We start from the raw sequence: 23,497 nt of genomic DNA on the forward strand, positions 1-23,497 counted from the left end.
TAGTTTTTCACAATAAATTTGCACGTCAATATTCTCCGAACTATATAAAGAACATGACATCCAGTGCTTCATATATGTTTCAAGGAAAGCCCTTGAATCAGAAAACAGTGGGGTATAAAATCAAGTTCAACAAACACCAACTCTCACCAACCTTTCAGAAATTTGTTTACCTCTATGAATGCTTCTTTTGCATAAAATACATTTATCTACTCAAAAGCCTGTAAAAGGAAGAAGAGCAGCAGCAATACCTCTTGTAATTGTAGCTCTTTCTTCTTAGCTGATAAATTTAGATGTTTTTCTAACAAACTGTAGTTCTTTTCTGTCTCTTTATCAAACTTCTTCTTTTCCTCCTAGACACCGGAACAAAATAACATTCATTTATAAATAAAAATGTAAGAAAAGCTGCTTTCATTATTCTTATAAAGTTTTCTAATTCGTCAAAGAAAAAAAGCTCTTCTATTCTTTTAAGTTTCTACCTAAAGAAAAACAAAATATCATACTCCATTAACTAAGGAAACATGTTTCCAACTAATTTAAAAAAAAAAAAAAAACTTGAAATAAAATCCCATTACATCATCACAGCGAAGTTTAACACGCAAGTGAACACTTAAAATTGATTATAAAAAAACTTCTTGATTTATTGTGTTTTTCATTATTTTCAGGGATCATCCACATCTTTTGAATAGAGTACTTCACAAGAAACATCAGTTCCATTAAAAAAAAAAAAAAAAAAACTTTCTATAACTGACAGAGGAGAAGAAAGAAAAGATCATTTGAGTAGGTTGCAACAGGTTCACAGCCCAAAAACCAAAGTGAATATAGCTTCATATTCTGTAAGATTTCTTTATTTTAAAACCAAAGAACTCTGTGCTGAATTCCCACATCTGCTAGACTGCTGCTGCACCCATGACAGAAAAAATAAAGGATAAATCTCCATGGACCATAAAATCATGCTAGCAGAAGAGCATCTCTCACAAGCACACACAAATAGCATTTGCATGTACTAATCATCCATTTGTCTGGCCATTAAAAGCAACATATTGGAAGAGAGACAGACATGAAAAGTTTCTAGGAAATTTGAGTTCTTGGATCTAAGACAATGACGTTGTCAAACAACCCTTTCATTTCTGCATTTCTAGTTTCTCAGTTCCATGTGTTAAGACAGAAGTCAGTACTGATTGAATTAACCAACCAGTTTTTAAAGCTATTTTCAGTATAATGAGTTGCAGCAGAAAATAAAGCTTTAGAAACAGGAAAAAAATCCTTATTAAAGCACTCACAGATTTGCTCATCAGAAACAGACCAGTTCAATGACATTAAGAATTCTGCATATATTCATGTATATTCATTATATATGCATCTATTCAGCATACTGGTTAGACTCTACACACATACTTGTTCATTTTTTAATCTTAATCTTTCATTTTTAATAATTCATGCAGGTTTTTGTTCTCTGCAGGATTTGATTTTCAAGATGGCATTCCTATAGAGGATCTAAGCTGTTTAAGACTGCTTTTCAGTAAAGGATTTTACAAAAAAATGCTTTTTCCTCCATCACATATCTAATACCTTTTTTTTTTTTTTTTAAAAAAAAAGCCACAATATTTCTTATCAATTGAGAAATGATATAATATGCATGTGGGATTCATTAGATATAACATGTTAGCATACACAGTTCAGAAAAAAGAGGAGTGGGGAAAAAAAGGTGTGTGTTTATACTAGCAAAATTTCCATTGATCAGATAAACATTTGAATGCTACCAGAAAAGAAGAGAGATATTTACTTCTAAATAGGTAAGAAACAATCAGAAACTTTACACATGCAGCTGGGGATGAGAGCAGTAAAATTTTTCACCGAGGAGTAATTCAGTAAGTTTTTCAGCTTCAAGCACTACAGAGATTAACTTCCTCCCCGCTCTTTTCTTTGTCTTCTTAAACCTAATTCAGACCTTTTCATCAACAAGGGATGTACAACACATGAAAACATGAGTCAACAGATTTAACTTTTGTCACAGTAGATATATATGTATTTATTTTTCCTAAGGCTCATCCCATACAATGTTCTAGATACATTTTGGTATTAGAGGGCGTAACACAGTTTTCAGAGCCATGCAAAATTATATTTCCAATGACAGTACTTTGATTATACTGAATAAATATTCAGTTAAAATATTCCAGGAGTTAAATATTTTTAGAGTATTTTTCTCTGTGTTCTACAATTAAGCAAGACCATTCTATTTAAATTCACCAAGAGTTTTGTCCACAAAATGGCCAAATACCAATAAGAGCTTCAACTTCATGGAAAGAGTTGCAGGGAGAGACAAGGGAAGACGCATGCATCCAAACAAAATGTGACATTCAGAATATGTGAATGTAAATTTTCATGATAAAAACATCAGGGACAGAACTGACTAGGAAATGAGTAAAGATCATGAAGTAGTTTAAAACATAGCAATTCTTACCCAAAAAAATGGTAATGTCCTCTAACACCATAAATACTCTGTTGAAATAATCCATTAAATATACCAATATACCATATAAATGACAATATACTGTATTTAGAACAAATTCTTTTTCCTTCAACAACTCTAAATTACAGTTTTTATTGGATGTTGGTTTGAACTTCTGACATCCATAAAAGACCAAAGACCACTGCATTATTAAATTGCAATAATTTATTATCAGAGTGTTTTCCATGCATGAACACTGAAATCAGATTCAGAATATGTTAATCATTCCTGCTGAAGTCAAAATGTATAGCTCACCTGAAACTGAAAGGTTATCTGAGACGTTAGATATCACTGCTGGTAAAGTCATGACATTATAAAATAAAACATCTGCAGAGTGGTAGTTTAAAAATGTACAAATTGAGTTTTGGAACAGAAAATGGCAGTAAATAGCAGTAATGTTTCCCCATTTTCAAATAAGTATTTAAATCTCTAATTGTAAGAAGGAAGGTAGACAGATACAGCAAGGTGAAAATTGTCCTTATTATACTTATCCAATTGCTAGTCTGTACTTAACCCATGAGGCTTAGCTTTATAAATACCAACAACATAGTGGCAACCTTAGAAAGGTTACTGACAACTTTCACCAAAATAAAAGTACCTTGAATGAGATCCTTTCTTTAGCCACTCCATCGCTATTTTTCCCTCACTCACACAGAGCAATGAGTGATTTATTTAAAACAATGAGTGATTTTATTCAAGTAAAATAAAAGCAATGTTCACTTTACAGGTTGCATAAATAAGGCTAAAAGCATACAAATGAACTTCTTTGGGTAGTTAATGCGTTTCAGCTTTTGATTGTGCAACTGCAAATAAGAATAAAGTGAATCAGAGTTATCCATTAGGCTGTTAGCTGTATTTCTCTTATTCCAGACAGAAGAGATAAGGGAGGGGGAGGAAAGAAGGACACATTCTTCTCTTCTTAAGCACACTTTCCATTTGTTTCTGAAGCAAGTTCTCAAAGTAGAAAAGAAGTGTGAACACATGAAATATAAACAACAGTTTCCCTCTGCCAAATACATGTCATTACTGCACTGCGATCCAAGTAGAGAAATTAAACAAACTTATCATAAAGGCAAACGAGGGACAAACCTTTACAGCTCCTAGCTGCTCTTTCCTAAATCTTTCCAAAGGTTTGATCAGAGTTTCAGTAACACTGAGTGCCTAAAAAAAAAAAAAAAAAAAAAAAAAAAAAAAAAAAAAAAAAAGAGCAAAGGTTAAGCTTCTGTTGCCAGACAGACAAGTCACTAAGTCACTTTAGCACCATCAATCAAAAGGGGGAAAAAAAGACAAGCAAGCTCTGGGGCTTATAAGGAAAACATGGTGGGATACTGAGTCCTAACTCAAAAAAATCCTGTCTCTGAGTTCATTTAAGGTTTCAAAATTTCTATCTTGTCTTTCAATTCACTGTAAGGAAAATTAAAACAAATCTAAAACAAAATGAACAAATGCAGAAATTGCATTTGTTTGGCTGCAGCCAAACAGTAACTGCTTTACTTGTGCCAGTCTTGCAGATCAGGTCAACAGCCTCCACAACTGAACACCAGAATGTGCCACACAGAAAAAAACAATAGTTTTCATTTGAGGACATACACATTTCTGCAGCAACGCAAAAACACAGGAAACAGCTGTAGAATGGACAACTGAGGTGTAAGTAATAAGCTTTTAATACACAGCTAAAACCATTAGGAATTGAAATATATATATTTCCAAATATTTAAATTTAATTACATTAAGAAAGCTTCAAGTTAACCTAAGTTACAAAATCAAGAGGTGTAGAGACAAGAAATGAGAAATTTGGTTGACTGGGTAAAGTTTAATTTTTTTTAAAGTTTAAATTTTTTAAAGTTTAATTCCACAGCATCCATCACTGCGCTTTTTAATATGGCTATGAGACCATTTATCATAAGAAACAAAAAAGAAAACAACATGCCATTTAAAGACTGAAAGCTAGCTTATAAATAAGTTTAAGTTTGGTCTTGCTGTGAACACGAATTAGAATTTTAAAAGCATTTGAAATTTAGCAAAAGCTGGAATTTCTTAAATACAACGGGAGCACTGAGAAAGTGTAAAGAGCACAGCAGATGTGGAGGAGCAGAGGGGTTCCTTGCGGTCCCAGGCCCAAGGCAGAGCCCCAGGGCACTTCAGTCACCCCAGCCCAGGGCTGAGCTGCCAGGAGTGCAGGCAGAGCTCCCTGGAAGCCCACCTCAGATAGAGCAGAAGTCTTCCCCCCACCCCCCTCCAAATTTAAGAGGTTTCAGATAAGACACTGCAGGCCTAATCTGGCCTTCTGAAAAGCTCTTATCGTAAAACACACGAGGGATATATTAGAGATCTGGCACAGCACAAATCCAAATAGCACTGTCTGCTCCCACCCAGCCCTGGAGCCATGCGGGGATTACTGTGGGAGTCATCTTGCCAATTCACCGTAACCAGAGCAACCCTGAATTTTCAACAGCACGCTAACCTATTTATCTAGCTGGAAACTCAAATATTGGGCAAGTCTGGGCCAAACTAAGCGTTGCACAGTCATCCTCAGATATTCCCTAAATTCAGAGCACTTGATCTTGTGGCCCAAACCCTTTCTTTCTGCATTCACTTCCTAATTTTGTCAGAAACACTAAAAGTACCCTTTAGCACAAACCTGATGGGAGAAGAAAAAGGAGGACTTGACAGCCAGAGAAGTCAAACGTCCCAAAGAGGAACTGAAAAATGCGGTTACAGGAAGGATCCATCCCACCCGGCACGCTGCATCCTATTTACTCAAGCAGTTATTGGGGTCTCCAGGGCATTTTAGGATATTCAGTTTTGTGAGGCTCCCAAAACTTCCCTGGAAATTCTAAAGGAGCTGAAAGGAAACAGCAAGTTGCATGTATAACTGGAGCAACCCCAAGCAACATCACCTGAGGCCTTCGGAGTCTCTCTTGGCTTGGCTGCAAGGATTCACACAAATCCAAGCAGAGAACCTCTCCAGAGGCTGACAGAATAATGACAGAATAATCCTTCAGTTTGGGAACATTTCAAGAAGTTGGAGTTGTTTCTGCCAGTTTCCTCTCCACTGACGGAGTGAGGGAGGAAGGCTGTGAGGCCTCCTCAGAGAGGAGCCCGGGGAGGATGAGGCGAGCCACAGGCCATGGAGGCCTGAGGCGCTGGCAGGTACCAGCCGAGCAGAATGCTTTCACAAAGGGAAGTGCTTAAAGGAAGCACTGAAATGGTCAAAAACTTAAAAATTAGCATCTAACAACAAGTTGCTTCTTAGTTTTTTTTAACTTTTACACAACAAAAAGGGAAACATAAGGTCAACAGGCAATGGATGCATGCTGAACATGAAGTCAGGGTCAAAATAAAACCCAGCAACCTGGCGCAGCAGAAAGAAAAAAAACATGGGCAGAAAAGGCTGAGGTTCACAAACCAGAAGGGCTGGCTGCAAATCACTTGGTCTACTACACTTCTGTGCGGCATTAACCATGGGAACCACTGAAGGTATTTGTTTGAAGCAGAAAATAATCTTTCAATCAAAATGGGATGTTCCCTCCAAGACAGCCAACAAATAAAGATTCCAGTGTTGCCAGTGGTAAAATAAGCCAGTAATTCTTTCATTAAAAGAAAAACAAGCCTCTTCTCCTTCCAAAAAAAAAAAAAAAAAAAAAAGTTTCTCATTTTGCTCAACAAACTTTTGTAACAGATGACTCTTCAGCAGAAATTTGCCTGTCCTGCAGGTATTTATGATTTGTCACCCCCTTTTGCTTTCTCTGAGTGGGTTAATACAGCAGCGCTTATGAGTATTTCTTGGTGAAGTGGGATTTTGCAGCTCTTTGATCATTCTTATGGAGCTTCACACCAGGCCCACATATAAAAATATAGGAGGAACATTTCTTCCTCACTGAAAGGAGTGTGAGAGTTTGTACATACAGAAGCTGTCAACCAAGATGTGACTGGTACATAGTGAATTAGAGATCTGTTCTTCTGACTCATATACATGAAAACATTCATAGCTACAATATGCACAATATTAAATTACAAAAGGAGGAATTTGAAGTGTTTCCCAGTACTTCGAATTCAATGCTTATCATAAAGAGATGGAAAAAGTTGTTTTCATTCCATAAATAAGAACACATTTTTATGATATTATTCATTGTTAACTTTGTATATTTATAACTTGGGAACTCAAAAGATACTACTACTTTAAAAAACTAAATAACAGATAAGTAGATAAAAAATATTTCCTCAGTACATAGAAATAAGCAAAAAAGCTAAGGGCCCTTTGAATTTATTTATTACACACCCTTCCCTTAAAGAAGTTTACATCAAAATCCACCACTTTCAAGAAAATATATCAGGAATTCAAATTAAATATTAATTAGTAACAAATTGCATGTTCCTGCCTCTTTCAACAACTTTTGTATGACTCTTGAGCTAATTTTTTATTCTACACACATACAAAAATCTTTTCTGTTCCTTATACCCCTAAGCTACCCAGACCCACCTGAAAGGAACATACACCCGATTCTAAATTCCAGCAAGCAAACTAGGGTATGTGTAAGCCCTAAGTGATCAATATAAAGAGGTTACGTCTCAAGTAACGCTATCTTAACCAGCTTTATGAACGTCAAGGTTTCACAAATGCTTTCAGAAATGTCTAATGCAATATGCACACATTCCTTGGACCGAATACCTGAAACTGCTTATACTATTTCTATTCTATTTGTTGCAACTACTGACAGGCCAAAGAATTAACTTCATTTTAACATAAGTCTGGGAACAGCAGGAAAAAAAAAAAAAAAAAAAATCATTGCCAACATCACTTCAGGAGATCCCCGTAGCCAACATTTTCAACAGTATCTTGAAGCAGGCTTTCAGCTTTGGATATACCTCCTAATTTCAGCTGCCCTTACAAAACTTCACCTGCTCAGGCAGAGACGTTTTACAGAATGGTGATAATCCTGACTTTTACAGCTCCATATATTTCAAAAGAAATTTGTAACAGGTTGCAGATTAAGAGACCCAAGCCAACATTTTCTACAAGCAGTCCACAAAGGCACAGACTAAATCCATTAGCAAGTCCATTTACATTTCCAGCAGCTTGCCAATTAGTCACTCGAGTCAACAAGATCCAACAGGTAACTCACCAGCCAGTGCCAGTCCACAACCAACTTCATTTAGCCTTTTTTTTTTTTTTTTCCCTCTTCTCAGAGAGGGCGGGAGAATGGCTGTTTAGGGAGAAACTGCTTCCCTGAACACCTCCTCCCATGCACTGGAACCTGCCAGACAGCACCATCCACCAGCGCTCAAAGCTCTCTGCATGCTTTCTCACCCTCCAGAGCAGTCTGTCTGAGAAACGCAGCACCAACAGGTTCCCGCTCCCCTTGCGGCCACAACCAGGCTGTCTTGCAGAAGAGGAAGGCTGCTTACATGGGCTGTAAAGGGACATCGACCCACGAGAGCTGTCACAGAATCTCAGTCTGGCCTCTGTGGTTACAAAGGCGAGATCAACCAAAGTTAACCAAATTTCGGTTTGCAAGTTATACAAATGCAACTACGGTCTCCCAGCATTCATCCTAAAAATGACTTCAGACTTCACTGAAAGAACTCAAAGTTAAATATTGTTGGTCAATAAACCCTGGTGGTGAGAAATTCCTGCACTGACCCTACTCCGTTTTGAATCCAAGCATCCTCTCATACAAAAGAGGCTTACTGAAAATGGCAAAAAAAAAAAAAAAAAGCCATAAACATGTACCTTGCTACAGACTGCACAGTGACACAGGGGTACCCACTTCCAAAGCCTCATCAAAGGAACTGGAATGCACACCACATGCCAAACAGCAAGACAGGGTGGTTTAAAGTTTCCCAGTGCGCTGACTGGGAAGATTTATTTGTAGACAGGGGCAGGATTGTCTCTCCCTGTCAACAAAGCAAAGGAGGAGGCCCACAGCCAGCAGGGCAGAGCTCATGAAACTGAGTAAGTGTCAATGAAACTGGATCTGGGAAGGAAGTTTTGCCCTTCTCAATGTAACAGAGAATGCGGAAAGGAAGACACAGCTAACAGTGATTCAATAATAAAGTAGGTAACACTGCTGCTAAATAAAGAAGTGTACTTTCTAATAAAGAACTTTACTACCTGCAGCTGCGTTTCTGCTCACAGAGGACATACAGAGCTCTTTGTGTTCCTTGTAAGGAAGTGCAACATTCAGCCTAGTACAAAAGGTGACTTTCTGGGATCTCCAATATTTGGGTGCAGGGGAAGAAATGGGAAAAAAAAAAAAGCCTCTCCCTCTAAAAAACCTCTTCTGCTACACGCCTCAATTTGATAATGAAGTTTCTGGAAACACTAAACTCTGTGCATGAAAGCCTGTGTTATGTAACCGCACAGATACGGCTCCACTGCAGAGGAAGTCAAATGTTATTTTCAATCGCTTCCTTGCAAAGGTTTAATCTCCATCCTTTATTTTCCCATGGGAACACGATTTCCTCTTACAAGAACATGCTCCCAGTTAGCTGCACCAGCCAGCTCTCCTGCCAGTACGCCCTGCAGACATAGCGGCATCTCTCTACCCACTCTTCAGCACCCATTTTGTACTTAACTGGAGCACTGACAATTGCACAACCAACACCCAAATCTATTCCCCTAATCTATGTGCTCGTTTTCAAGTGCACATTTTAACTTTGTAAAATCTTCTGGATTTTCTCACTGGTCTAGAGCTTTCCCTGTAGCTTTACAGTCTAAAATAAGAGAAAAAGCCTCCCTCAGCCGCACACTGGGACTAAAAACAAGGGTATTTGAGAAATTTGGGTTTTAGAAGGACTAGAGTCTACAGACTAAAGGATTTTTAAGGGTATATCATTGCATATCAATAGTTGTGTCTTTGCATGCGTGCAGAAGCTATGAAAATATTAGTGACATCCAGTCCTCTGGGTCCATTGCTTCTGCGGGAAACCATCTGGTAATAAAGTGTCAGACAGGTATTCTTGGATACAATTTACTTTGTATATTTTCAGCATGCCATGAGGTACCTGTAACAAAACAAATCACCTTCCTCATAGAAGTTCCAGAAAACTACCCCTGGGGTTTAAAACAGTGACTTTCAAAAACTGTTCCCCAGACCAAACCCTGCTTCACCAGCTGTGGTACTGTCAGACTCCTGTTCTTCATACTTAGCTTTGTTTTTGTTTTGTTTTCTTTATTTAAATGCAGCAGCCTTGGATTACAGATGGTACAGTAGCAGGACTCCTTTGTCCCCTCTTGTCAAAGGTTCTTTCCATTCAGTGGAAGTTTATGACTGACCTAAAGGACAGATGGTTAAAAATGCCTCCTCTGACCTATATGCTATGCTGTGCTCTGAAAGAATGTTTGCATTGATACACTTGCCATGAGACAGCTGGCTTTGAAAAGTTAAACTGGTATCATAAGCAGAGAACACAAAAAGAAAATTACTTCATTTTAAATAGGAAAACTAAATGAAGACAGTGGTTTTTAATAAAGATTACTTACAAGAAATATTTAATAGTCATGTCTTTTGAGTAAATTTATTCTTATTAAATGCATAGTATTTAGAGAAATACTATGAAACAATAAATATAACAAGTAGGAAAAGAAATACAGACAGCTTTTTCCCATCTGAAATGGATGAAAGCTTCCAGGAAATAGCTCCTTTTAGCAAATCCAATATGCCAGAGCTCAACAGTGTAACACACCCGAACACTGGCCGGGTTCACATAAGAACAGAGAATCACTCCCAGTCCACACTTGGGCTGTATAAAGATCTTGACAAAGCGAAAAGGCTACTCTGAAAAGGAAATAGCGTAATACTTATTTTCTTTGTTCATGGCAAAGCTCATAGTTGAGTAAAACGATGCCACTGAACAGCAAAGAATCTAACAGTGAACAAGAGCTCCAGTGTTTAGTCAAGTATGAACTGCTCAATTATTGTCAGAGCTGTTCTCCACGAGAAACAGTGGTGTTATTAACAACCAGCACAACCCAAACTGATGAAAGTTTTACAACGCAAATTCCAAACATTTCCCGTTGATGAAATAACAGAATGAAAATCCTCCAGTGAGTTACATTTTTTAAAATCTAATTAGACAGCTTGCAGGAAGGCAAAAAAAAAAGGGGGGGGGGGGGGGGGGGGAATCTAGGTCCTGTGATTAAAGTTATTAAATGCTGCTCCTGAGAAATTGAATTATTTGTGCTTCTATCTCCTCACCTGAGATGTTCACTAGGCTGTTGGCAACCTAATTTTTCAGAAGTGGCACACAATTATGTATTTTTTTTCACTGTCTTGGCACACTTATTTAGCAGCCTGCATTGTCAAGGGATTTAACAGGATCTAAACACACAGAATACCATAAAATGCCGTGAGCTCTGATTGAGCAGATCTTGTGCATCTTACATTGAAAATCCAAAACTGTCAGATATTTTTTTACCTAGATCAGTGAGTAAAACCATTGTTCCTTCACACATTTCTTGAGATTACTGTGAAGCCAGATTAAGATTTATGAACCCTTAAATATCTACATGCTGAGGACCAAGGAAAAACACAGAAAGATTAACAGCACCATCTTCACAGCAACATAGGATCAGTGTAAACTAAATACATAGCCACTGAACAAAAGGTAATAGTAAGCTACTCATGAACGCTACTTGTTAAGTGAGCACTTCACCTGTGAAATAACCTCATGTATTTCAATACTTTAATCATAAGAGGTTAGTATTGTTAAGCATGAATAAGTGTGAGTACATATTTGCACAGATGATTTAAATTTTACCTTTAACCTTTTGAGTGTATGCCTTTCAACCTTAACAACTTCTTTTAACTTGGGAAACCGCAGCTAGGAAACCTCTCCCTCCCCCCCCCATTTTTTATTTTTTTTTTTTAAAGTCACTGGAGGTAGAAGAAGGAAGAAGACAATAGAGACTTCACCAAGCTATTTTCTTTAAAAATCAATACAGGTGCATTTGCTTACGTTCCTGATAGACTCTGGGAGTAATAATTCTTTCTAAACAATGCATTTGCAAAGATGCTATTTTGAACTAGACTCTGACAGACTGGTGAAACTCATTAAAAATGCAAAAGGATTTTCAAGAGGAAGGACTGCAAGCAGTTTTATGAAAGGTAAAAAAAAAAAAAAAAAAAAAAAGCCCTATTTAATATGAAAAACGGTTAAAAAAAATATCATGCTCAAAAATTAGAACTTACCATCTTTTCTAGGAGATACTGAAAGAAATAAAATTGTGCCAAAACTAGCAAATAAAAGAGATCATCAAGTAAATTCATATTGCCTTGGAGAACTAACAGGAAACATAATGAGGTGAATATAATTGTAACAAAAATGCCATCGAAAGTGAAAACGTGATGAAGTAAAAAGGAAATGCACAATTACCTGGGATAAAGTTAGAAAGACTAAGGCAAAAATCTGTTTTATTTGGGAGGGAGAAAAGAAAACCATGAGGAAGAAGTTATATATATATATATATATATATATATATATATACACACACACACATACACATATATATAGGTATTTCAGAAAACAGTGGGAAAGGAAGCTATAAAATCATTATTCAACTGGAAAGAGTTAAAAGAAAAAAAGCAATTGACTCTAGAACAAATTTAAATCTTAATAATTGAAGAAAAATCTCATTTAATTCTAACAAGCCATCTAACAAAGTAGAACAGCTGGATATTAAGGAGAGTAAGGATTTCTTAATAATAATTACATGTATTCTTCTTATATTGCATAGATGAAGAATTAATTACATTTAATTAGAAGAGGCTTTGCTTTAGATTAATTGAAGAGCACAACAAAGCACATGAAGGGGAGAGGTAGCAAGCTGCCAGAGCATGGCAGAAGAGCAAACAGCAGCAGCTTTAAAGGAGGAAAATGCAGAAACTGAGGAAAGAACGGATCAGGCGTTCCGGTTCCAATCCTCCAAAGTCCTGGAATGGTATAGAAGGTAAAACACTATGAATTGGTGAAGAATGACAATTTCCTGTTTGAGATCAGCATCGTAGCCAACCTCCTCTATTAATTTTTCAACCCACCCCACAATTTCAAAAGCAAAGGCGGTGACCTGGTCTTAACAAATAAACCATGAGAAGAACGAGGAAAAAAAAATAGTTGAAAAACTATTGAGAAATAGATATTTGGCTAAGAGGATGTTTGAAGTAGAATCTAGTTTCCTGCATGATCCAATTTTCAGTAACAATTTGTGGAATGACTTACAAATAACTCCACCAGACTAATGTACATATGGAGTGACTTAAATCCAAGAGAAAGTGTCAGAGCTTCAGAAAATGGGACTCCAAATAATTTTGACGTGAGAGATGTCTAAACTACTTTGAAAGGGTAGCAGTCTTCCAGCCTTTGGAAGAGTAACAGTGAAAATTCTCCTATGAAGGAAAAGTGATGAGTTTTACTCCACGAATACAGTAGAAAAGGCCAAAAAAAATAAGTTTAATTTGCAGTAAAAGGAGACAGGACAGATATCTGGGAAAAAAAAAAAAAAAAAAAGAATAACAACTAAACATCAGAGTGAAACTAGAAATACTAGAAATATAGTTTGTCCCTGAATTTTATTTCTTATTTTTTTAAAGAACAGTTTAGACAAGCACTTATCAGGGATGATCCAGGTACATAAGACCCTACTACAAATCACACCTCTGAAGGGCTGTAGGCAAAATCCATCCAACTCACTCAGCGCTGACACAGGAAAAAGCTAATGGGACAGGAGAAAAGCCACTGGACAGACCTGAGAAATCACTGGACACAGCACCCAACAGGGAGAGAAGCTGACAGAAGTTACTGATGGTGCCATGAGGGCTGACTGGACTTAACTGTTATGGTTAAGGGGAACTAAGTGAGAGACAGCAGAGCTCCGCAGGCAACTGAGTAAGAGGAACACTACAGACCTCTGAGGGAGTGGAAGCACGCAAACATCAGGGTCACAGCAACAGAAGTACCACTCACTGCTGAGATAACTGAGGGAACAGTAAGAGCAGCATCACATTTGGGCATCAGTTACCAAAGCTAGAATCAGCAGAGAACGGTGGATAGGGGCAGGTTGTTCACCTGGGAGAAGACTGGTGAAAGAAAGGGAAGTATAAAAGGTGGTAAAAAGGAAGGCCACAAATGAGGAAATGGAATAATCACACACCAGTCATGCAATCAGTGCTGTCAGTGGGTGCCCTACCCCCAGGGGGTGCCTACCATCAGCACAGCCTAAATGAGGTCAGCGAGCTAAATCTGTTGTTCTCACCATATCACAAAGACTCAAACCTGCTTCAGTCAGGAGAACTGGGGCTGGGGGAGGGCTGGTGCCCTCCCTGCTTGTGTGGGAGAGCAGCTCGACAGAAGGACTGAGCATCTTAGCATCACTGCGTTGGTGCCTGCTCATCCCCAACCTTTTCCTAGTAACTTGGAGGGGTCCCATTCATCCCTGCACTTCCATGAAACTGCTGCACTGCCAAAAGAGTGGAATGTAAGCTCTAGAACTCTACTCATCCTTAACACATTAAAAAAAAAATCACTTCCAGAATATCCTCAGGGACAAAATGACCTCTTTCCTCACTGTCTTGAGGAATGTCACCAAGCTATGGTGCTATGGAAAAGTGTAATTTGTTTTTATCTTGGCCACTCCATAACAGCTCAGTGGAATGCTTGGATTAAGGCCGACCTCCCCTTTCACAAGCCACTAAATCCTTTGACAGCTGGGACATGATTCTGGCAGCCTTTGGAAGGGGTGGGAGAAGTCATACAACCATGAAGTGCAGGACTCAAACATCTGAATTAAATTATTAAATATCCACCAAATGAACATTTGGTAGACAAACAATAAGCAAGTGAATTTATAGTAAACACTAGCAAAGTTTTATAGACTCTAGCTTCACCACACATCATAGTTTCAGAAAAACATGAGAATTATAGGTGATAAGGATCTCATTTCACATATAAAACACACTTGAAATTGCATTTAATTTACCATGTGGATAAGAAAAACTTAACCTTCTTCTCAAATGCATAAAAATTAAAATGCACGGCAATATCTGAAATGCCTTAAGTTTCATAATTATTCATGGATTTCTTTAAGCTTATTTTACATGACTGAAATTTCTTATCTGCAGCACTCTGCATTGAGCCTGAAGTGAGCAGTCAGAAACCTCCTGGTCACCTTCAAAACAATCAGGGGAAAAACACTCAGTAAACAGCTAACATGAAGGAGACTGGATGCTTTTGAAAGCAATCCTGCTATCATATTTACATCTTAATAGAAACTGTTTGGATCTCTGACATGATTCCAAACATCTGAGTTCAATTTGCCCTCGTATTCTCCATGGGAGTATCCCTAGAGTTCATTTCACTGTTCAAACACACACTGAAAAGTCAAAAAAAAAGTCAGAGCAGCAGCTGAAAATGATCTTCACCAATCACCACGCAATCATTTTCTCAGAGACTTATGCCCACTGGTGTACTAGCTGACTCTAAAAGCGATACATAACATTTCCAAGACTACAGATGCAGTGAAAAGGCCACACATCTGGTAACTCAAAGCATATCATTTCTGTCTGGAATTAAATATTTGCCCCACCATATTTCATACTGCCCAGTTGTTGTTTTTAATCCAACTACCACTGTTCTAAAAGATACTGCATTTCATACTTTTCTTATCAAGAAACTTACAGGAATAAGCTTTCAGTGTGATAATACCTTCTGTGTAAGCATGGGCAGCATACCAAAAAAATTAGTAGTACTGTTTTATGGCATTCAGGCTGAAAAACAGAAGTGTTTTCACTATACAGAGAACATTGGATTCTGCAAAGCCTACTGTGTTGGTAATCTGTCACTGCTGAAGATCTATTGACACCATCATTGAAACATGCCACATTACTCTCAAGTCCTCTCCAAAACCTGACATCAAAATACAGACTGGAAAATAGCGTGACAGGCTAGGAAGTATTTTTCATTGCAGAAGTTTCCCAAAGAATTTCACTAATTAGATGTACGTAACTTCACTAAAATAAAATACAGGAGTGGCTGGCAGGAAAAAGCAGAGCAAACGCTGTACTTCAGAATTACAAGGAACAAAAGCAACACTATTACATACTGGAGCAATCCCTGCAATTTGGCAAAGCAATTCAAGATACTGAAAATTTGTCTCATATATAAAGACACTATTCTGCAGTCATTTGCAAGGAACCACACAGACCTTAGCCCCAACCCAAATACAGTTCCATATCCAAACAACATACCAGGACATAACACCATAACATCAATATTATTGGGCTTAAGACTGCCAGAGATAGAAAAATCTGCAAAAATTTTTCACCAGCTTTCTTGCTTGTCTACATCCTCCTACACTGCAGGCAAAGCTTCTGTCAGGAAATTAAAACAGCAAAGGCACGTTGTAGAGCTCTTAGCCCATGGTCGACAAGCAGCCAACCTGACCCAGATTACACTAAAACCCTAAGCAATCACAGATACGTGAACAAACACTCCCATCTACACAACCGAGCAACTAAACGTTCGCATACGCAAGTCTCCACCAGACTGCCTGCCTACGAAGAAGAGGGCTGTAAATCTGTTACTGCATCCAGCCAAGAGACTGCATCCCAAATCCACCTAAATCTTGAAGCTGGTGCCACAGAGATCCTGGATCCAAACCTGGCCAGCTTCCCAATCTCACATGTCCTCCTGCACGTACTATTGTGTCTTCCATCGTGCTTTTTTTACTGTAACAGGTAAAAACCACCGTGGTGCTTTTAGTCTTCACCCCAGCCACAACTTGTTGGGGTACCACCATTTTAAGCCCATTGATAATTATCTGTCGTTATCACGATAGCCTTCTTTAAGAGGTAGCTGCTGCCTCTAATTTCAAACTACAGAGCAAAGACTGCACAGTAAGAGCTTCCCCTGTTAAGTTATCAATATGAATGGCTTAGTGGTTAAAAAAGCAGCAAGCAACTTCAACTCTCAGCTCATTTCTTGCTACACAAACAGCTTTTTAAAATGTTTATTGAAACTCACCAAAATTTCTCTTTGTTCTTCCAAATTTTTTAAAAAGTTTGAAAACTCATGAAGTGATGCATCTGTAATACAAAAACAGAAAAAAAGCTTAATCGTGTTACCAAGATGTCATGGCAAAACGTAGCCATTTATAGTCACTTCTTACCTACCTATATATCTTTCATCGTCTGTCTCTGCATCACCAATGAATTCAAATTTAAAGTCTCTCAGAGAATGTGCAAATTTTCTTTGGGCTGCTGAAAGGTCTGGAAAAAAAAAAGAACAAATTGAAGGTTAGAGAATCATTTTAAGAAGGTTGGAAAATCCTCCTATCCCTGATCAACTTTTACAAGAAACTCTAACAGGTCTGCCTAAGAACATTACAAGATGCATCAAGTATTGCCTAAGCCTCTTCTGGTCTCATCTGGGAACTTGTCATACATATTTCCTTATACAAGGCCACACATTACAGAGCAGGTATGATCATGGGTACAGTATCAGATCTATTCTTATGCTTCTCTACACCACAATTAAGGCCACAGGCCATACAAACAGATCTGTAACTACAGAAGTTTAAGCCACAACATGGAGTAAGTTGTGCCAGCAAAAGGATTCTCTGCTAACCTAAACTTGCTGACTCGTTTGCTAACACAAACACAGATACTAGGATTTCATACCTACTTCACATAGATAGCTCTGCTTGTGAAACTTTATATACATAAACCAAATTACGTATTACATACATAAACCAAATTTAGAAGAATTACTACACTGGAACTAGAAATTTTATGGACTTACAACTATGCCAAAAGTTGTAGGCACAGCATTAAACTTATTTTCATATTATGTATTTTTAATATTATTAACACATTTTTCTCCACCCAATTTTATTTTATTGGTGTTGGACAATTTGGGGTCAGAGGGCTACATTCTACATCCCCCAGGAAGTAATCATATTCTATATTCAGCTACAACATCAGCTAAAGCCCTTGTTAAGATTTATAACACCGTGAATAAGCATTATACACTTCTCTGTTGTGCTGACGTGCAGTTTGGAAGTGTCACGGGTTCTGGAGGGAAGAAATTGCTCAATGGGAAAAAAAAAAAAAAAAAAAAAAAAGGATGTGTGTCTTGGTACACTCCTACTCAGTAGTAAAGGTTTTACTCGCATTTTTGTTGTCAGCCAAGGTTAAGGACAATGTGAAATGTTTAGTTAATCTATAATCTTTTTCATATCACATGCAGTTCTAAAGGGCTAAGAACAACTCTTAGCACACTGGCTAAGCATTTTGTTCTTTAATATTAAACAGGAGCTAAAAGAACACAAGTGTTTGGTGGTTTTTTTTTTTTAAATGACTGTGTCAGGTCCTGCATGCAATGCATTGTATGTTGTATGTGTCAAGTTGAGTACAACTTGGTTGTACAACGCTGCACCATAAGTTCAATTCAATTACTTCAAAGATTGAATCACAAATACTCTACGAACAGCAAGACAACCTAAAATGAATTAAACGCTTTCTGATCCTTGTCATTCCACCTTCCCTTCTTCTCCCCCATTTCTCCTTAATCCTTTTCTCACCTACGGTACAACAGCTTCTTCCTTTCAAAGTCACGCTGCCAGGTATTCGCCTCCCTTCTACAACTGCTCCTGAAGCCCGTACACGTACTTTTCAACCCGATAGCAGCAGGATGCTGCTCACTAGCTAAAGCTTCTTGAAGGAAGAAGGATAAACAACATAATTCCCATCAAAAAGGAAACACTGATATTTTAAATCAAAGGTCTTGTGGGCTAAAAGGCTGTTCCTAAAGCAGACAGAAAAGGAAAAATATTCTGCCAGCTGTGAAAGGATTAAAAGTTTAGAAAAATAAGTTTCTTAAACATCTAATGTTATGCTTATTTGTGAGCCAAGTCACAACACAAGGCTGAAAAGAGTTTATTTGTGGGAGAATGTGTCCAGCAACCCACACTCTCCCAAACCTATTTAATTTTCTTGAATCCGATAATCCCCTGCCAAAGCCCTGTCATATGAGAGCTAGCTCCATGCCGCAGGATGGAATTGTTTATTCTGCTTCCCCTTTTTAGAGGTGAAGTGCTCAAATAATGTCAAGCATGGTACGCATTAGGGCCAGCATGCCCACACACCACACTCCCCAAAACCCCCTTCCCAGACTGCAAGGCTTCCAAAACACTGCAGCGGGCTCCAGGCTCTGCCAAGCCTTACCAGCGTGGTGTGAGACCATCTCCTACGTGGCTGTGCATCCCAAAGGCCACCTCTCTGTTGACAGGGACAGCAGACAGAACCTGTGCCCGCACCCTGATGCTTTCAGGGGAAAAGCCAACATCAGGGGTCAAGTCACTGAGCTTTACCAAACCTGCTAAGGGGCTGGAAATTCCTACAGCAGGGCTGGAGGCAGTAACCTTTTCACACAGCAAAGCTAGGTTTGCAGAGTTCCTGTATTAAAGTCATGAAAATGTGTTACATTCTTGCAATATCCTTCCACGTATGATCTCTGTGAAATGTTTAAGAACTGTTCCATACAACTTTGGGATGTATCTGAGTGTGGGTGGAAGCTGGGGGTTTGGGACACAGGAAGATGACCTGATGGGGTCAGAAAAGCCACAGTTACTGATCTCTTGAAACAACATTAAGAAAAGACAATGAAAGAGGAAGAGACTTTGACAGATTTTAAGAAATTACCACTTCTGATAACGATGAGAATTACTGAAGCAAAGTAAAAACCAATCACGTGTTGCAAGTCATAACTGGGAAGAAGCAAGCCTCCTGACCGGGGAAGGACAACTCAGTCATTCGGTTCAGACTGCTGCAACAGCCAGAGTCCCAACTGCTGCCAGAATAAAGAGATATTTAATCCTGCTTAGTCTGCATGCGTTAACTGCAAGATCCATCACCCGATGTTTTATATATCATCCATCAATTTTCTTTCATCTTGGCTAACCTTACCCTTAAGTCCACATTCTGTTTTCATTCCCTATGCCAAAAAAGGGCAGGGAATAACACAAAACTGGTTTAGCACTTTGCTGGGCGGAACCACTGGTGCCTAGCTATTCACAGGTATGGAAGTCTCTGCTCTAACTCTTGGTAAAGTAAAAGCAACAAAACTGAGCATCAAGTAAAAATAGAGGAAGTATTTGAGAACGGGCAGAATGAGAATATGGAACTTGTTTTGCAACAGTGCAGGAAAAATAACAAGGATGACAGCTAGACTCAAAAGGAAAACAACCTCATGCTGAATTTCCTTACCATTTAACAAACCATGGCCCAGGAGAGACACCTGAGACCATCTGTAGTCCAAACTTCATTGTGGGGCAAAAAGCAAGAAACTGCTCCACCCTTTACCCTTATAACTTCCCCATATTCTACAGCACATACATAACTGTGCACAAGTATTCATGAAACCACAAAGAAACAGAACAAGCTACATGCTGATACCAATGTAAGTACTATACCCTCTTACTACTGCATTATGATTTAAACGCTGAATATTGCTCCTTAATTTAGAAGTTTCACGAATGCATCTCAGCTCTCTTGTTAGCAGACTTTTACTGCAGCAAAACTGTTCACTTGACTCTCACAGAAGCACCCGGTATTGTTCCACATCAGCATCAGAGGTTGCAAGACCAGTATGTGCTATGAAACAATGCAAACATAGATGGATTCCAGCTACGTACAACAGAGTAACACAGTACGTGAGTGAAACACACATCAAATAGCACAGCCATTTATGCAGCTTATCAGGATAACACTGGTCTACCAAGGGGAAAAAAATACACACAGTAAGAACTTAGGAGGCCAGAAAGCAATTATTTTATTCCTTTTAGTTTCCTTATTGAACACAGTAACACCAAATTGAGAGGTATTGCAAGTGGTAAAAGGGCTGTTGGATGTTGAACTCTGCTGCTAATGGTCCAAAGGGAAGAACAGGGCATTCAAGATCAAACAGCATTTAAATATCAACCAAACACTAACGCTATTTCCTGAGTAACATGTAATCCTGGCAAACTCATGTGGCAGACTCACCTTAAAAAAATAATCTGTTGAATGTTCTGAAGGAAAGAAACTGAAGAAAGAAAAAGATTTATTTTCAAAGGCAGAAGGAAAGAAGGGGACACAGGGGCTTTTAATTTTCCCTGTTATTGTCCTTATCCATTGCATTCTTTTCATGCTTAAATACAACTACTTAAAAATACACCAGAAGGGCCAAAAAAGCTTCCAGCTCTCTCCCTCTTCTTTGGAGTGCTTTTGCACCAGGCTCCCACACCAACACTGTGCCAAACATCCTGCACCGTACATGCTGCCGGTGCCCCACACTCTTATTTTTCCATTTGGTTCTGGAGGAAAATATCTTTGTTTCTTATCAGAGCTGAGGCAAGCCAGTGTGACAACACGAGTTGCTAGGCACTGGGCAGCCCTCACTTACAGCACCAGACTCCAATCACCCCACTTGCTCCTAGGTAAATACTGTATTAACCATCTAGCCTAAAGCTGTTGCTCAGAGTGAGACAGTAAAACTATTTCCTAGGGTATCCTAGACTTCTGTACGGCAGAAGTTATCTTCAACAGCCCTTTTTATTAATGTTTTCTACAGTAAAACACAGATTTCTACCTCCAGCTTCACTTTTAAAGGATCACTACAATTCTTTAAGAACTGGAATTACATTTCCTTTCCTCCTCTCTAACTACAAATCTTCTTTATGCTAACAGAAATCCTCCAGCAATGACAGGTTTACAGCTGCTTTGTTTAACACGGGTTCATATTGCTCTGCTCTCTTTCACTAACACTCTCCTTGAGAGCTAAAAGGTTCGCAGATACCTAAGATTTACCTACCAAGCTTGTCTTCAACACTAAAGATTAATATTAAACTTCTCGACTGTCCTCTGCTACTAGCTTCCTCACAGTGGCTGAGATCAGGCAAGCTACACACGCTCTTGAGATGGGCAAGGGCAAGCAAAGAGCCAGGCTTCTCCAAAGACATCAGCAGCAAATGAAGCAGCTTCAGCAGAAGAGAGCACTTGACGTAGTTTGTCCAAGAGCTGCCAGATGAACTTTTATGACGTTTTGTACAAACCGAGTGCCATCTCAGTGGTGGATGGGGCTCTGTTTCTCTTCTGTGTCCCCTTTAACAGTGAACAAGGGATCTAGTACAATCCACAACAATGAGAACACGAACAGGATTTAGTTATTACCTTAGTAAGATGGGTAAACAAGATTTACTTATCAACTTAGCAGATGCAAGCTGTAACAGATTAAGAGCAGTAACATTTCCAACTCCCTGAAACTAAATAAACTTTTTGTTATTCATTTTTATCCAAGTATATTGAAAGAATCACCAAAACAGAATAAAATTACGATAAAGCTAAAATACAAGGTTATTGATTCCCCTCCAAAAGACAGAAGGGAAATCAAGTTCAAGAACAAAAAGTTCTCTGGAGTCAAGGTTTAGCAATGTCACAGTACCTGTGAGTTTCTGAAAGCTTAGCAAATTCAGGTGTGACGATAAGCAATCAACTGATTACTGACTTGCCAAGTAGTTTTTTTTTTTTTTTTTTCCCCACAGCACAATACAGTGTGAGCATTTTGGGGGCCATCCCACACCTTTAAAACAAATAAGAAAAGCCACAACCCCTCCTCGTTTCAGTTTAATGCAATTAGTGACACAGCATTCTTCTGCTGTTGGCCCAGCGAAGCCATCTTTCCAGCCACAGCCCCTAAGCACTCAGCAGTCAATATCTTCACACTCTGCATTGACGTGCTCAGGCCTGAGACCAACCTACCAGCGCCACACTCAATAAAAAACATCTTTCAACTGACATCTTCCCCCATTAAAATGAGCAGCCCCTGGCAGTCCCGCTGGAATCACACCAATGCCACCACCTTTCATCTCCTGTTCCCCTGTTGCAACCTCCTCCAAGTTCTCCGTGCAGTTCTACCAGCAACATCTACTACAAAAAGAAAGCTAGAGAGGATTAAAAAAAAAAAAAAATGCTGTCTACTGCAAACAGCAAGGTAATTTAACAAGTTTTCAGGAGAAAAATTAAATAGTTCCCTACTGGTCTCCAAAGAACATAAAGAGTGATTACACCAACGTCATGACATGTTTATTATTTACCAGACGCCTTCAAATTTGGTGTCAGGACAAAGTTACTCTACATCAAGTTTAAAACCACACATACACACACAAGGGGGAGTTTAATTTTTCAAAATGTAACTAAAGAGAGGAAGAGATAACAAAAAGCAACATCATTTTAGAAAAAGTCTTACAAATCTTAACACTAATGAGTTTGTGTTTCAAAAAAAATCTTTCCATAAACTTTGTATTTTAGCAAACTGAGAGAAGGAAACTGCAAGATTAAAACAAAAACAATCAACCTTAAAGTAACTTACATGAAAATATACAAGAACAACAACTTTAGGCATCTTATCTCTAATGGAATTTTCTTTTCAACTCATCACAGACAGCAGTTCATGTTGTCCTTCTGTTACCCTAAAAATCCAAATTATTTCATGACTCTCCCAACTACTGGCAACGAGAAAGGACAGGAGCCAAAAAAAGAAAAGCCTGCTTTTATTGTCCAAAGTAAGAGAAATAGAGAAAACTGGATACTGGGAAAATAAATATTCCTTACAACAATGCCTCTGTTAGGAACTGACTGGCCTGCAATGTTTGTTCCCTGGTACTTGACATTCTCTATTAGCAGCTTTAGCCCATGTTGGGATGATTATTTGTGGCATAATTATGGTACAAGTAAACACAGGCTATTTAGGCAGATGGTTTCACTAACTGAACATAACTTCTCGTATCTGAACTAACCACAACTGAGCAGCATGACAGACCCATTGTAGCCTTCTCCCCACTTCATAAGAGAGAGAACCACCCAGTTTTTGCAAGATTTCAATTTATTAGCTTACTGTTTTATGGTTTTCCTTCTTTCAAGTCCATAATCCCATACTTTAAGTGTCATTACTCTC

General features: G+C 38.5%; 1 protein-coding gene across 3 annotated transcripts in view; it reads right to left on the reverse strand.

Annotated features, from left to right (window-relative positions):
* Positions 1 to 23,497, reverse strand: part of ARHGAP10 (Rho GTPase activating protein 10) — a 141,621-nt gene that overhangs the window by 85,432 nt on the left and 32,692 nt on the right. For 2 of the 3 annotated variants that reach the window (XM_084285623.1, XM_084285621.1), the window contains exons 2-5: positions 16,678 to 16,773; positions 16,529 to 16,590; positions 3,599 to 3,670; positions 249 to 350 (exon numbers count right to left, since the gene is read on the reverse strand). In XM_084285623.1, the coding sequence (XP_084141749.1) occupies positions 249 to 350; positions 3,599 to 3,670; positions 16,529 to 16,590; positions 16,678 to 16,773 (332 nt within the window). The remainder of the gene's footprint in view (positions 1 to 248; positions 351 to 3,598; positions 3,671 to 16,528; positions 16,591 to 16,677; positions 16,774 to 23,497) is intronic. The other variant, XM_084285622.1, reaches the window with a different exon arrangement.

The sequence above is a fragment of the Netta rufina genome (assembly GCF_964035555.1).
Source record: "Netta rufina genome assembly, chromosome: 4".
Lineage (NCBI taxonomy): Eukaryota > Metazoa > Chordata > Aves > Anseriformes > Anatidae > Netta > Netta rufina.